This window comes from Hyla sarda, chromosome 1, assembly GCF_029499605.1.
Source record: "Hyla sarda isolate aHylSar1 chromosome 1, aHylSar1.hap1, whole genome shotgun sequence".
Lineage (NCBI taxonomy): Eukaryota > Metazoa > Chordata > Amphibia > Anura > Hylidae > Hyla > Hyla sarda.
The window spans coordinates 613,749,704-613,763,592 of NC_079189.1; the positions used below are offsets into that span (position 1 = coordinate 613,749,704).

The 13,889-nt window shown below is 50.4% G+C and overlaps 1 protein-coding gene across 1 annotated transcript in view; it reads left to right on the plus strand.

Moving 5' to 3' along the window:
• Positions 1 to 13,889, plus strand: part of LOC130308049 (zinc finger protein 420-like) — a 125,091-nt gene that overhangs the window by 1,249 nt on the left and 109,953 nt on the right. Inside the window, exons 2-5 of the mRNA XM_056552233.1 lie at positions 1,224 to 1,371; positions 2,314 to 2,493; positions 13,361 to 13,487; positions 13,571 to 13,638. Coding sequence (XP_056408208.1) covers positions 1,294 to 1,371; positions 2,314 to 2,493; positions 13,361 to 13,487; positions 13,571 to 13,638 — 453 coding nt within the window. The 5' untranslated portion in view covers positions 1,224 to 1,293. The remainder of the gene's footprint in view (positions 1 to 1,223; positions 1,372 to 2,313; positions 2,494 to 13,360; positions 13,488 to 13,570; positions 13,639 to 13,889) is intronic.

The following is a 13,889-nucleotide window of genomic DNA, read 5'->3' on the forward strand; positions in this document are numbered from 1 at the left end:
TGTGTATGAAGCCGGCCTGCTCCTTACATGACAGTGGGCTCAGCCTATCATCGGCCGGTGCAGGACATCGCTGAGCCTCGTGTATGAAGCCGGCCTGCTCCTTACATGACAGTGGGCTCAGCCTATCATCGGCCGGGGCAGGACATCGCTGAACATTGTGTATGAAGCCAGCCTGCTCCTTACATGACAGTGGGCTCAGCCTATCATCTGCCGGGGCAGGACTTCGCTGAGCGTCGTGTATGAAGCCGGCCTGCTCCTTACATGACAGTGGGCTCAGCCTATCATCGGCCGGGGCAGGACATCGCTGAGCATTGTGTATGAAGCCGGCCGGCTCCTTACATGACAGTGGGCTCAGCCTATCATCGGCCTGGGCAGGACATCGCTGAGCGTCGTGTATGAAGCCGGCCTGCTCCTTACATGACAGTGGGCTCAGCCTATCATCTGCCGGGGCAGGACATCGCTGAGCGTTGTGTATGAAGCCGGCCTGCTCCTTACATGAAAGTGGGCTCAGCCTATCAGCGGCAGAGGCGGGACATCGATGCGGCCAGTGATAGGCTGACGGCTCTGTGACGTTCCCATCCCCAGGATCACGGCGGAGGGACCGTGAGGCCTGTAACCGGGAACGTCGGAATGTTAAAGTTTATTTTGTTTAGTTTTGCAGCCCGGCAACGTTATTTGTAGTACAGTACAGATTTCTAGCGCCGGCGGCCAGCAACACATAGGAGGATGAGCAGTGGAGCGCTTGCGGGTGACATGATACGGGGACAGATGTGGGGACAGTGCAGCTGATAATTCATTGGGGGGGGCAGAAGAAAAGCAGAACAGTGCTCCCGGGTCACATATGATTAGTTCCCCGATGTGGGGACAGTGTGCTGCGGCAGATAATTCACTCATTCCAGGGGGGGAGGGGCCAGCCAGTATTGCGGTATGGAAAAAATTCATATCGTGCAGGAAAAATTTTGGTATTCGGTATGAACCGGTATACCGCCCAGCTCTAGTACCTGGAACCTTGCAGGTGCCTTTGGGCCGGGAAATGAAGGGTTTGGTTTATAGGGGGGGGCCTCTCTCCTGTCGGAGAAGGGCTTGCGATGGACCGCGTCCTCTCATACGTTTTTTTGTGAAGACACTTGCAGTTTTTACTTGCACCTGGGCGATCTGAGCAGGATCCTAAGCTCTGAAAAAAACTAAAATATTTATTTTTTGTCTCCTCTTCTTCCCTTCAGGTTTCTCCAATCCAGGATCCTCTGCTGATATCTTCTATATAAAAGAATTCTCCTGGATGACCCATCAACCATGGAGAGAGACAGGAACAAGATGGCCGACAGGATCATAAACCTCACCCTACAGCTACTCTTCCGGCTTACTGGAGAGGTGAGGGATTCTGGGAGTGATGTCACATGACCTCATTCTTATCTATGTAATAACAGATGGATATGACTGGAGAGGTGAGGGATTCTGGGAGTGATGTCACATGACCTCATTCTTATCTATGTAATAACAGATGGATATGACTGGAGAGGTGAGGGATTCTGGGAGTGATGTCACATGACCTCATTCTTATCTATGTGATAACAGATGGATATGACTGGAGAGGTGAGGGATTCTGGGAGTGATGTCACATGACCTCATTCTTATCTATGTAATAACAGATGGATATGACTGGAGAGGTGAGGGATTCTGGGAGTGATGTCACATGACCTCATTCTTATCTATGTAATAACAGATGGATATGACTGGAGAGGTGAGGGATTCTGGGAGTGATGTCACATGACCTCATTCTTATCTATGGAATAACAGATGGATATGACTGGAGAGGTGAGGGATTCTGGGAGCGATGTCACATGACCTCATTCTTATCTATGTAATAACAGATGGATATGACTGGAGAGGTGAAGGATTCTGGGATTGATGTCACATGACCTCATTCTTATCTATGTAATTACTGATGTATATGACTGGAGAGGTGAGGGATTCTGGGAGTGATGTCACATGACCTCATTTTTATCTATGTAATTACTGATGTATATGACTGGAGAGGTGAGGGATTCTGGGAGTGATGTCACATGACCTCATTCTTATCTATGTAATAACAGATGGATATGACTGGAGAGGTGAGGGATTCTGGAAGTGATGTCACATGACCTCATTCTTATCTATGTAATAACAGATGGATATGACTGGAGAGGTGAGGGATTCTGGGAGTGATGTCACATGACCTCATTCTTATCTATGTAATAACAGATGGATATGACTGGAGAGGTGAGGGATTCTGGGAGTGTATGTAGTGATATTAATGTGTCTCTCCATACACAGGATTACACAGTAGTGAAGAAGTCCTCTAGTGGGCGCTGTCGGGCCCCTGTGTGTGAAGGATCGGGAAGAACCCTGAGCCCAATCCCCGGGCCCCCACCTCACTCCCTGATACATGAGGAAATGGATGAACAGAAGATCCGAGAACTCATCAACAAGATGATGGAGCTGCTGACTGGAGAGGTGACCCTGCTGGGACATTATACAGTAATGGAGGGGTCTGGTGATGACTGGAGAGGTGACCCTGCTGGGACATTATACAGTAATGGAGGGGTCTGGTGATGACTGGAGAGGTGACCCTGCTGGGACATTATACAGTAATGGAGGGGTCTGGTGCTGACTGGAGAGGTGACACTGCTGGGAATGCTGGGACATTATACAGTAATGGAGGGGCCTGGTGATGACTGGAGAGGTGACACTGCTGGGACATTATACAGTAATGGAGGGGTCTGGTGATGACTGGAGAGGTGACACTGCTGGGACATTATACAGTAATGGAGGGGTCTGGTGATGACTGGAGAGGTGACCCTGCTGGGACATTATACAGTAATGGAGGGGTCTGATGATGACTAGAGAGGTGACACTGCTGGGATATTATACAGTAATGGAGAGGTCTGGTGATGACTGGAGAGGTGACACTGCTGGGACATTATACAGTAATGGAGGGGTCTGGTGATGACTGGAGAGGTGACCCTGCTGGGACATTATACAGTAATGGAGGGGTCTGGTGCTGACTGGAGAGGTGACACTGCTGGGAATGCTGGGACATTATACAGTAATTGAGGGGTCTGGTGATGACTGGAGAGGTGACACTGCTGGGACATTATACAGTAATGGAGGGGTCTGGTGATGACTGGAGAGGTGACACTGCTGGGACATTATACAGTAATGGAGGGGTCTGGTGATGACTGGAGAGGTGACCCTGCTGGGACATTATACAGTAATGGAGGGGTCTGATGATGACTAGAGAGGTGACACTGCTGGGATATTATACAGTAATGGAGAGGTCTGGTGATGACTGGAGAGGTGACACTGCTGGGACATTATACAGTAATGGAGGGGTCTGGTGATGACTGGAGAGGTGACCCTGCTGGGACATTATACAGTAATGGAGGGGTCTGGTGATGACTGGAGAGGTGACCCTGCTGGGACATTATACAGTAATGGAGGGGTCTGGTGATGACTGGAGAGGTGTCACTGCTGAGACATTATACAGTAATGGAGGGGTCTGGTGATGACTGGAGAGGTGACACTGCTGGGAATGCTGGGACATTATACAGTAATGGAGGGGTCTGGTGATGACTGGAGAGGTGACACTGCTGGGATATTATACAGTAATGGAGGGATCTGGTGATGACTGGAGAGGTGACACTGCTGGGATATTATACAGTAATGGAGGGATCTGGTGATGACTGGAGAGGTGACACTGCTGGGATATTATACAGTAATGGAGGGATCTGGTGATGACTGGAGAGGTGACACTGCTGGGACATTATACAGTAATGGAGGGGTCTGGTGATGACTGGAGAGGTGACACCGCTGGGACATTATACAGTAATGGAGGGGTCTGGTGATGACTGGAGAGGTGACACTGCTGGGACATTATACAGTAATGGAGGGGTCTGGTGATGACTGGAGAGGTGACACTGCTGGGACATTATACAGTAATGGAGGGGTCTGGTGATGACTGGAGAGGTGACACTGCTGGGACATTATACAGTAATGGAGGGGTCTGGTGATGACTGGAGAGGTGACACTGCTGGGACATTATACAGTAATGGAGGGGTCTGGAGATGACTGGAGAGGTGACACTGCTGGGACATTATATAGTAATGGAGGGGTCTGGTGATGACTGGAGAGGTGACACTGCTGGGACATTATATAGTAATGGAGGGGTCTGGTGATGACTGGAGAGGTGACACTGCTGGGACATTATACAGTTATGGAGGGGTCTGGTGATGACTGGAGAGGTGACACTGCTGGGAATGCTGGGACATTATACAGTAATGGAGGGGTCTGGTGATGACTGGAGAGGTGACACTGCTGGGACATTATACAGTAATGGAGGGTCTGGTGATGACTGGAGAGGTGACACTGCTGGGACATTATACAGTAATGGAGGGGTCTGGTGATGACTGGAGAGGTGACACTGCTGGGACATTATACAGTAATGGAGGGGTCTGGTGATGACTGGAGAGGTGACACTGCTGGGAATGCTGGGACATTATACAGTAATGGAGGGGTCTGGTGATGACTGGAGAGGGGACACTGCTGGGACATTATACAGTAATGGAGGGGTCTGGTGATGACTGGAGAGGTGACACTGCTGGGAATGCTGGGACATTATACAGTAATGGAGGGGTCTGGTGATGACTGGAGAGGTGACACTGCTGGGAATGCTGGGACATTATACAGTAATGGAGGGGTCTGGTGATGACTGGAGAGGTGACACTGCTGGGAATGCTGGGACATTATACAGTAATGGAGGGGTCTGGTGATGACTGGAGAGGTGACACTGCTGGGACATTATACAGTAATGGAGGGGTCTGGTGATGACTGGAGAGGTGACCCTGCTGGGACATTATACAGTAATGGAGGGGTCGGGGTGATGACTGGAGAGGTGACACTGCTGGGACATTATACAGTAATGGAGGGGTCGAGGTGATGACTGGAGAGGTGACACTGCTGGGACATTATACAGTAATGGAGGGGTCTGGTGATGACTGGAGAGGTGACACTGCTGGGACATTATACAGTAATGGAGGGGTCTGGTGATGACTGGAGAGGTGACACTGCTGGGACATTATACAGTAATGGAGGGGTCTGGTGATGACTGGAGAGGTGACACTGCTGGGACATTATATAGTAATGGAGGGGTCTGGTGATGACTGGAGAGGTGACACTGCTGGGACATTATACAGTAATGGAGGGGTCTGGTGATGACTGGAGAGGTGACCCTGCTGGGACATTATACAGTAATGGAGGGGTCTGGTGATGACTGGAGAGGTGACCCTGCTGGGACATTATACAGTAATGGAGGGGTCTGGTGATGACTGGAGAGGTGTCACTGCTGAGACATTATACAGTAATGGAGGGGTCTGGTGATGACTGGAGAGGTGACACTGCTGGGAATGCTGGGACATTATACAGTAATGGAGGGGTCTGGGGATGACTGGAGAGGTGACACTGCAGGGACATTATACAGTAATGGAGGGGTCTGGTGATGACTGGAGAGGTGACACCGCTGGGACATTATACAGTAATGGAGGGGTCTGGTGATGACTGGAGAGGTGACACTGCTGGGACATTATACAGTAATGGAGGGGTCTGGTGATGACTGGAGAGGTGACACTGCTAGGAATGCTGGGACATTATACAGTAATGGAGGGGTCTGGTGATGACTGGAGAGGTGACACTGCTGGGACATTATACAGTAATGGAGGGGTCTGGTGATGACTGGAGAGGTGACACTGCTGGGACATTATACAGTAATGGAGGGGTCTGGTGATGACTGGAGAGGTGACACTGCTGGGAATGCTGGGACATTATACAGTAATGGAGGGGTCTGGTGATGACTGGAGAGGTGACACTGCTGGGACATTATACAGTAATGGAGGAGTCTGGTGATGACTGGAGAGGTGGGAATGCTGGGACATTATACAGTAATGGAGGGGTCTGGTGATGACTGGAGAGGTGACACTGCTGGGACATTATACAGTAATGGAGGGGTCTGGAGATGACTGGAGAGGTGACACTGCTGGGACATTATATAGTAATGGAGGGGTCTGGTGATGACTGGAGAGGTGACACTGCTGGGACATTATACAGTAATGGAGGGGTCTGGTGATGACTGGAGAGGTGACACTGCTGGGACATTATACAGTTATGGAGGGGTCTGGTGATGACTGGAGAGGTGACACTGCTGGGAATGCTGGGACATTATACAGTAATGGAGGGGTCTGGTGATGACTGGAGAGGTGACACTGCTGGGACATTATACAGTAATGGAGGGTCTGGTGATGACTGGAGAGGTGACAGTGCTGGGACATTATACAGTTATGGAGGGGTCTGGTGATGACTGGAGAGGTGACACTGCTGGGAATGCTGGGACATTATACAGTTATGGAGGGGTCTGGTGATGACTGGAGAGGTGACACTGCTGGGAATGCTGGGACATTATACAGTAATGGAGGGGTCTGGTGATGACTGGAGAGGTGACACTGCTGGGACATTATACAGTAATGGAGGGTCTGGTGATGACTGGAGAGGTGACAGTGCTGGGACATTATACAGTAATGGAGGGGTCTGGTGATGACTGGAGAGGTGACACTGCTGGGACATTATACAGTAATGGAGGGGTCTGGTGATGACTGGAGAGGTGACACTGCTGGGAATGCTGGGACATTATACAGTAATGGAGGGGTCTGGTGATAACTGGAGAGGGGACACTGCTGGGAATGCTGGGACATTATACAGTAATGGAGGGGTCTGGTGATGACTGGAGAGGGGACACTGCTGGGACATTATACAGTAATGGAGGGGTCTGGTGATGACTGGAGAGGTGACACTGCTGGGACATTATACAGTAATGGAGGGGTCTGGTGATGACTGGAGAGGTGACACTGCTGGGACATTATACAGTAATGGAGGGGTCTGGTGATGACTGGAGAGGTGACACTGCTAGGAATGCTGGGACATTATACAGTAATGGAGGGGTCTGGTGATGACTGGAGAGGTGACACTGCTGGGACATTATACAGTAATGGAGGGGTCTGGTGATGACTGGAGAGGTGACACTGCTGGGACATTATACAGTAATGGAGGGGTCTGGTGATGACTGGAGAGGTGACACTGCTGGGAATGCTGGGACATTATACAGTAATGGAGGGGTCTGGTGATGACTGGAGAGGTGACACTGCTGGGACATTATACAGTAATGGAGGGGTCTGGTGATGATTAGAGAGGTGACACTGCTGGGACATTATACAGTAATGGAGGAGTCTGGTGATGACTGGAGAGGTGGGAATGCTGGGACATTATACAGTAATGGAGGGGTCTGGTGATGACTGGAGAGGTGACACTGCTGGGACATTATACAGTAATGGAGGGGTCTGGAGATGACTGGAGAGGTGACACTGCTGGGACATTATATAGTAATGGAGGGGTCTGGTGATGACTGGAGAGGTGACACTGCTGGGACATTATACAGTAATGGAGGGGTCTGGTGATGACTGGAGAGGTGACACTGCTGGGACATTATACAGTTATGGAGGGGTCTGGTGATGACTGGAGAGGTGACACTGCTGGGAATGCTGGGACATTATACAGTAATGGAGGGGTCTGGTGATGACTGGAGAGGTGACACTGCTGGGACATTATACAGTAATGGAGGGTCTGGTGATGACTGGAGAGGTGACAGTGCTGGGACATTATACAGTTATGGAGGGGTCTGGTGATGACTGGAGAGGTGACACTGCTGGGAATGCTGGGACATTATACAGTTATGGAGGGGTCTGGTGATGACTGGAGAGGTGACACTGCTGGGAATGCTGGGACATTATACAGTAATGGAGGGGTCTGGTGATGACTGGAGAGGTGACACTGCTGGGACATTATACAGTAATGGAGGGTCTGGTGATGACTGGAGAGGTGACAGTGCTGGGACATTATACAGTAATGGAGGGGTCTGGTGATGACTGGAGAGGTGACACTGCTGGGACATTATACAGTAATGGAGGGGTCTGGTGATGACTGGAGAGGTGACACTGCTGGGAATGCTGGGACATTATACAGTAATGGAGGGGTCTGGTGATAACTGGAGAGGGGACACTGCTGGGAATGCTGGGACATTATACAGTAATGGAGGGGTCTGGTGATGACTGGAGAGGGGACACTGCTGGGACATTATACAGTAATGGAGGGGTCTGGTGATGACTGGAGAGGGGACACTGCTGGGACATTATACAGTAATGGAGGGGTCTGGTGATGACTGGAGAGGTGACCCTGCTGGGACATTATACAGTAATGGAGGGGTCTGGTGATGACTGGAGAGGTGACACTGCTGGGACATTATACAGTAATGGAGGGGTCCGGTGATGACTGGAGAGGTGACACTGCTGGGACATTATACAGTAATGGAGGGGTCGAGGTGATGACTGGAGAGGTGACACTGCTGGGAATGCTGGGACATTATATAGTAATGGAGGGGTCTGGTGATGACTGGAGAGGTGACACTGCTGGGACATTATACAGTAATGGAGGGGTCTGGTGATGACTGGAGAGGTGACACTGCTGGGACATTATACAGTAATGGAGGGGTCTGGTGATGACTGGAGAGGTGACACTGCTGGGAATGCTGGGACATTATACAGTAATGGAGGGGTCTGGTGATGACTGGAGAGGTGACACTGCTGGGACATTATACAGTAATGGAGGGGTCTGGTGATGACTGGAGAGGTGACACTGCTGGGACATTATACAGTAATGGAGGGGTCTGGTGATGACTGGAGAGGTGACACTGCTGGGAATGCTGGGACATTATACAGTAATGGAGGGTCTGGTGATGACTGGAGAGGTGACACTGCTGGGAATGCTGGGACATTATACAGTAATGGAGGGGTCTGGTGATGACTGGAGAGGTGACACTGCTGGGACATTATACAGTAATGGAGGGGTCTGATGATGACTGGAGAGGTGACACTGCTGGGAATGCTGGGACATTATACAGTAATGGAGGGGTCTGGTGCTGACTGGAGAGGTGACACTGCTGGGACATTATACAGTAATGGAGGGGTCTGGTGATGACTGGAGAGGTGACACTGCTGGGACATTATACAGTAATGGAGGGGTCTGGTGATGACTGGAGAGGTGACACTGCTGGGAATGCTGGGACATTATACAGTAATGGAGGGGTCTGGTGATGACTGGAGAGGTGACACTGCTGGGACATTATACAGTAATGGAGGGGTCTGGTGATGACTGGAGAGGTGACACTGCTGGGACATTATACAGTAATGGAGGGGTCTGGTGATGACTGGAGAGGTGACACTGCTGGGACATTATACAATAATGGAGGGGTCTGGTGATGACTGGAGAGGTGACACTGCTGGGACATTATACAGTAATGGAGGGGTCTGGTAATGACTGGAGAGGTGACACTGCTGGGACATTATACAGTAATGGAGGGGTCTGGTGGTGACTGGAGAGGTGACCCTGCTGGGACATTATACAGTAATGGAGGGGTCTGGTGATGACTGGAGAGGTGACACTGCTGGGAATGCTGGGACATTATACAGTAATGGAGGGGTCTGGTGATGGCTGGAGAGGTGACACTGCTGGGAATGCTGGCACATTATACAGTAATGGAGGGGTCTGGTGATGACTGGAGAGGTGACACTGCTGGGACATTATACAGTAATGGAGGGGTCTGGTGATGACTGGAGAGGTGACACTGCTGGGAATGCTGGGACATTATACAGTAATGGAGGAGTCTGGTGATGACTGGAGAGGTGACACTGCTGGGAATGCTGGGACATTATACAGTAATGGAGGGGTCTGGTGATGACTGGAGAGGTGACACTGCTGGGAATGCTGGGACATTATACAGTAATGGAGGGGTCTGGTGATGACTGGAGAGGTGACACTGCTGGGACATTATACAGTAATGGAGGGGTCTGGTGATGTCTGGAGAGGTGACACTGCTGGGACATTATACAGTAATGGAGGGGTCTGGTGATGACTGGAGAGGTGACACTGCTGGGACATTATACAGTAATGGAGGGGTCTGGTGATGACTGGAGAGGTGACACTGCTGGGAATGCTGGGACATTATACAGTAATGGAGGGGTCTGGTGATGACTGGAGAGGTGACACTGCTGGGACATTATACAGTAATGGAGGAGTCTGGTGATGACTGGAGAGGTGACACTGCTGGGAATGCTGGGACATTATACAGTAATGGAGGGGTCTGGGGATGACTGGAGAGGTGACACTGCAGGGACATTATACAGTAATGGAGGGATCTGGTGATGACTGGAGAGGTGACACTGCTGGGACATTATACAGTAATGGAGGGGTCTGGTGATGACTGGAGAGGTGACACCGCTGGGACATTATACAGTAATGGAGGGGTCTGGTGATGACTGGAGAGGTGACACTGCTGGGACATTATACAGTAATGGAGGGGTCTGGTGATGACTGGAGAGGTGACACTGCTAGGAATGCTGGGACATTATACAGTAATGGAGGGGTCTGGTGATGACTGGAGAGGTGACACTGCTGGGACATTATACAGTAATGGAGGGGTCTGGTGATGACTGGAGAGGTGACACTGCTGGGACATTATACAGTAATGGAGGGGTCTGGTGATGACTGGAGAGGTGACACTGCTGGGAATGCTGGGACATTATACAGTAATGGAGGGGTCTGGTGATGACTGGAGAGGTGACACTGCTGGGACATTATACAGTAATGGAGGAGTCTGGTGATGACTGGAGAGGTGACCCTGCTGGGACATTATACAGTAATGGAGGGGTCTGGTGATGACTGGAGAGGTGGGAATGCTGGGACATTATACAGTAATGGAGGGGTCTGGTGATGACTGGAGAGGTGACACTGCTGGGACATTATACAGTAATGGAGGGGTCTGGTGATGACTGGAGAGGTGACACTGCTGGGACATTATACAGTAATGGAGGGGTCTGGAGATGACTGGAGAGGTGACACTGCTGGGACATTATATAGTAATGGAGGGGTCTGGTGATGACTGGAGAGGTGACACTGCTGGGACATTATATAGTAATGGAGGGGTCTGGTGATGACTGGAGAGGTGACACTGCTGGGACATTATACAGTAATGGAGGGGTCTGGTGATGACTGGAGAGGTGACACTGCTGGGACATTATACAGTTATGGAGGGGTCTGGTGATGACTGGAGAGGTGACACTGCTGGGAATGCTGGGACATTATACAGTAATGGAGGGGTCTGGTGATGACTGGAGAGGTGACACTGCTGGGACATTATACAGTAATGGAGGGTCTGGTGATGACTGGAGAGGTGACAGTGCTGGGACATTATACAGTAATGGAGGGGTCTGGTGATGACTGGAGAGGTGGGAATGCTGGGACATTATACAGTAATGGAGGGATCTGGTGATGACTGGAGAGGTGACACTGCTGGGACATTATACAGTAATGGAGGGGTCTGGTGATGACTGGAGAGGTGACACTGCTGGGACATTATACAGTAATGGAGGGGTCTGGTGATGACTGGAGAGGTGACACTGCTGGGAATGCTGGGACATTATACAGTAATGGAGGGTCTGGTGATGACTGGAGAGGTGACACTGCTGGGAATGCTGGGACATTATACAGTAATGGAGGGGTCTGGTGATGACTGGAGAGGTGACACTGCTGGGACATTATACAGTAATGGAGGGGTCTGATGATGACTGGAGAGGTGACACTGCTGGGAATGCTGGGACATTATACAGTAATGGAGGGGTCTGGTGCTGACTGGAGAGGTGACACTGCTGGGACATTATACAGTAATGGAGGGGTCTGGTGATGACTGGAGAGGTGACACTGCTGGGACATTATACAGTAATGGAGGGGTCTGGTGATGACTGGAGAGGTGACACTGCTGGGAATGCTGGGACATTATACAGTAATGGAGGGGTCTGGTGATGACTGGAGAGGTGACACTGCTGGGACATTATACAGTAATGGAGGGGTCTGGTGATGACTGGAGAGGTGACACTGCTGGGACATTATACAGTAATGGAGGGGTCTGGTGATGACTGGAGAGGTGACACTGCTGGGACATTATACAATAATGGAGGGGTCTGGTGATGACTGGAGAGGTGACACTGCTGGGACATTATACAGTAATGGAGGGGTCTGGTGATGACTGGAGAGGTGACACTGCTGGGATATTATACAGTAATGGAGGGGTCTGGTGATGACTGGAGAGGTGACACTGCTGGGACATTATACAGTAATGGAGGGGTCTGGTAATGACTGGAGAGGTGACCCTGCTGGGACATTATACAGTAATGGAGGGGTCTGGTGGTGACTGGAGAGGTGACCCTGCTGGGACATTATACAGTAATGGAGGGGTCTGGTGATGACTGGAGAGGTGACACTGCTGGGAATGCTGGGACATTATACAGTAATGGAGGGGTCTGGTGATGGCTGGAGAGGTGACACTGCTGGGAATGCTGGCACATTATACAGTAATGGAGGGGTCTGGTGATGACTGGAGAGGTGACACTGCTGGGACATTATACAGTAATGGAGGGGTCTGGTGATGACTGGAGAGGTGACACTGCTGGGAATGCTGGGACATTATACAGTAATGGAGGAGTCTGGTGATGACTGGAGAGGTGACACTGCTGGGAATGCTGGGACATTATACAGTAATGGAGGGGTCTGGTGATGACTGGAGAGGTGACACTGCTGGGACATTATACAGTAATGGAGGGGTCTGGTGATGTCTGGAGAGGTGACACTGCTGGGACATTATACAGTAATGGAGGGGTCTGGTGATGACTGGAGAGGTGACACTGCTGGGACATTATACAGTAATGGAGGGGTCTGGTGATGACTGGAGAGGTGACACTGCTGGGACATTATACAGTAATGGAGGGGTCTGGTGATGACTGGAGAGGTGACACTGCTGGGAATGCTGGGACATTATACAGTAATGGAGGGGTCTGGTGATGACTGGAGAGGTGACACTGCTGGGAATGCTGGGACATTATACAGTAATGGAGGGGTCTGGTGATGACTGGAGAGGTGACACTGCTGGGACATTATACAGTAATGGAGGGGTCTGGTGATGACTGGAGAGGTGACACTGCTGGGAATGCTGGGACATTATACAGTAATGGAGGGGTCTGGTGATGACTGGAGAGGTGACACTGCTGGGACATTATACAGTAATGGAGGGGTCTGGTGATGACTGGAGAGGTGACACTGCTGGGAATGCTGGGACATTATACAGTAACACCACTGGAGGGGTCGGGGTGATGACTGTATCATTGTGTGTCAGGTTCCTATAAGGTGTCAGGACGTGGCGGTCTATTTCTCCATGGAGGAGTGGGAGTATGTAGAAGGACACAAGGATCAGTACAAGGATCAGGTGATGATGGAGGATCAGCAGCCCCTCACATCACCAGGTAATAGACATGACTATATACACACGTCCTCTCATTATTTGTGTGTAAAGAATGAATTCAGTCTCTGTATGTGTTCCCTACAGTCAGATCCAGTAAGAGAACAGCAGCAGAGAGGTGTCCCCGTCATCTTCTTCCACAGGATCAGGATCAGGTAGATGGAGATATTCCCTATGATCTGTAGAAGGGCTGTGAAGCTCTTGTGTTCAGTCTTGTTGTATCCTACAGTATTATATGCTTTATACTTATGGAATGAGAAAGGTGGAGATGGCAGGATAAAGCCGACCATAGACATTACATGTTGTCTGGATCTTCTCACAGTTTTCTGGCTATGGAGACTGTTGCTTGGAATAAGGAACCAACAGGTTGGAATTATACCTATAAGATCATTTATTTCCCTGATAC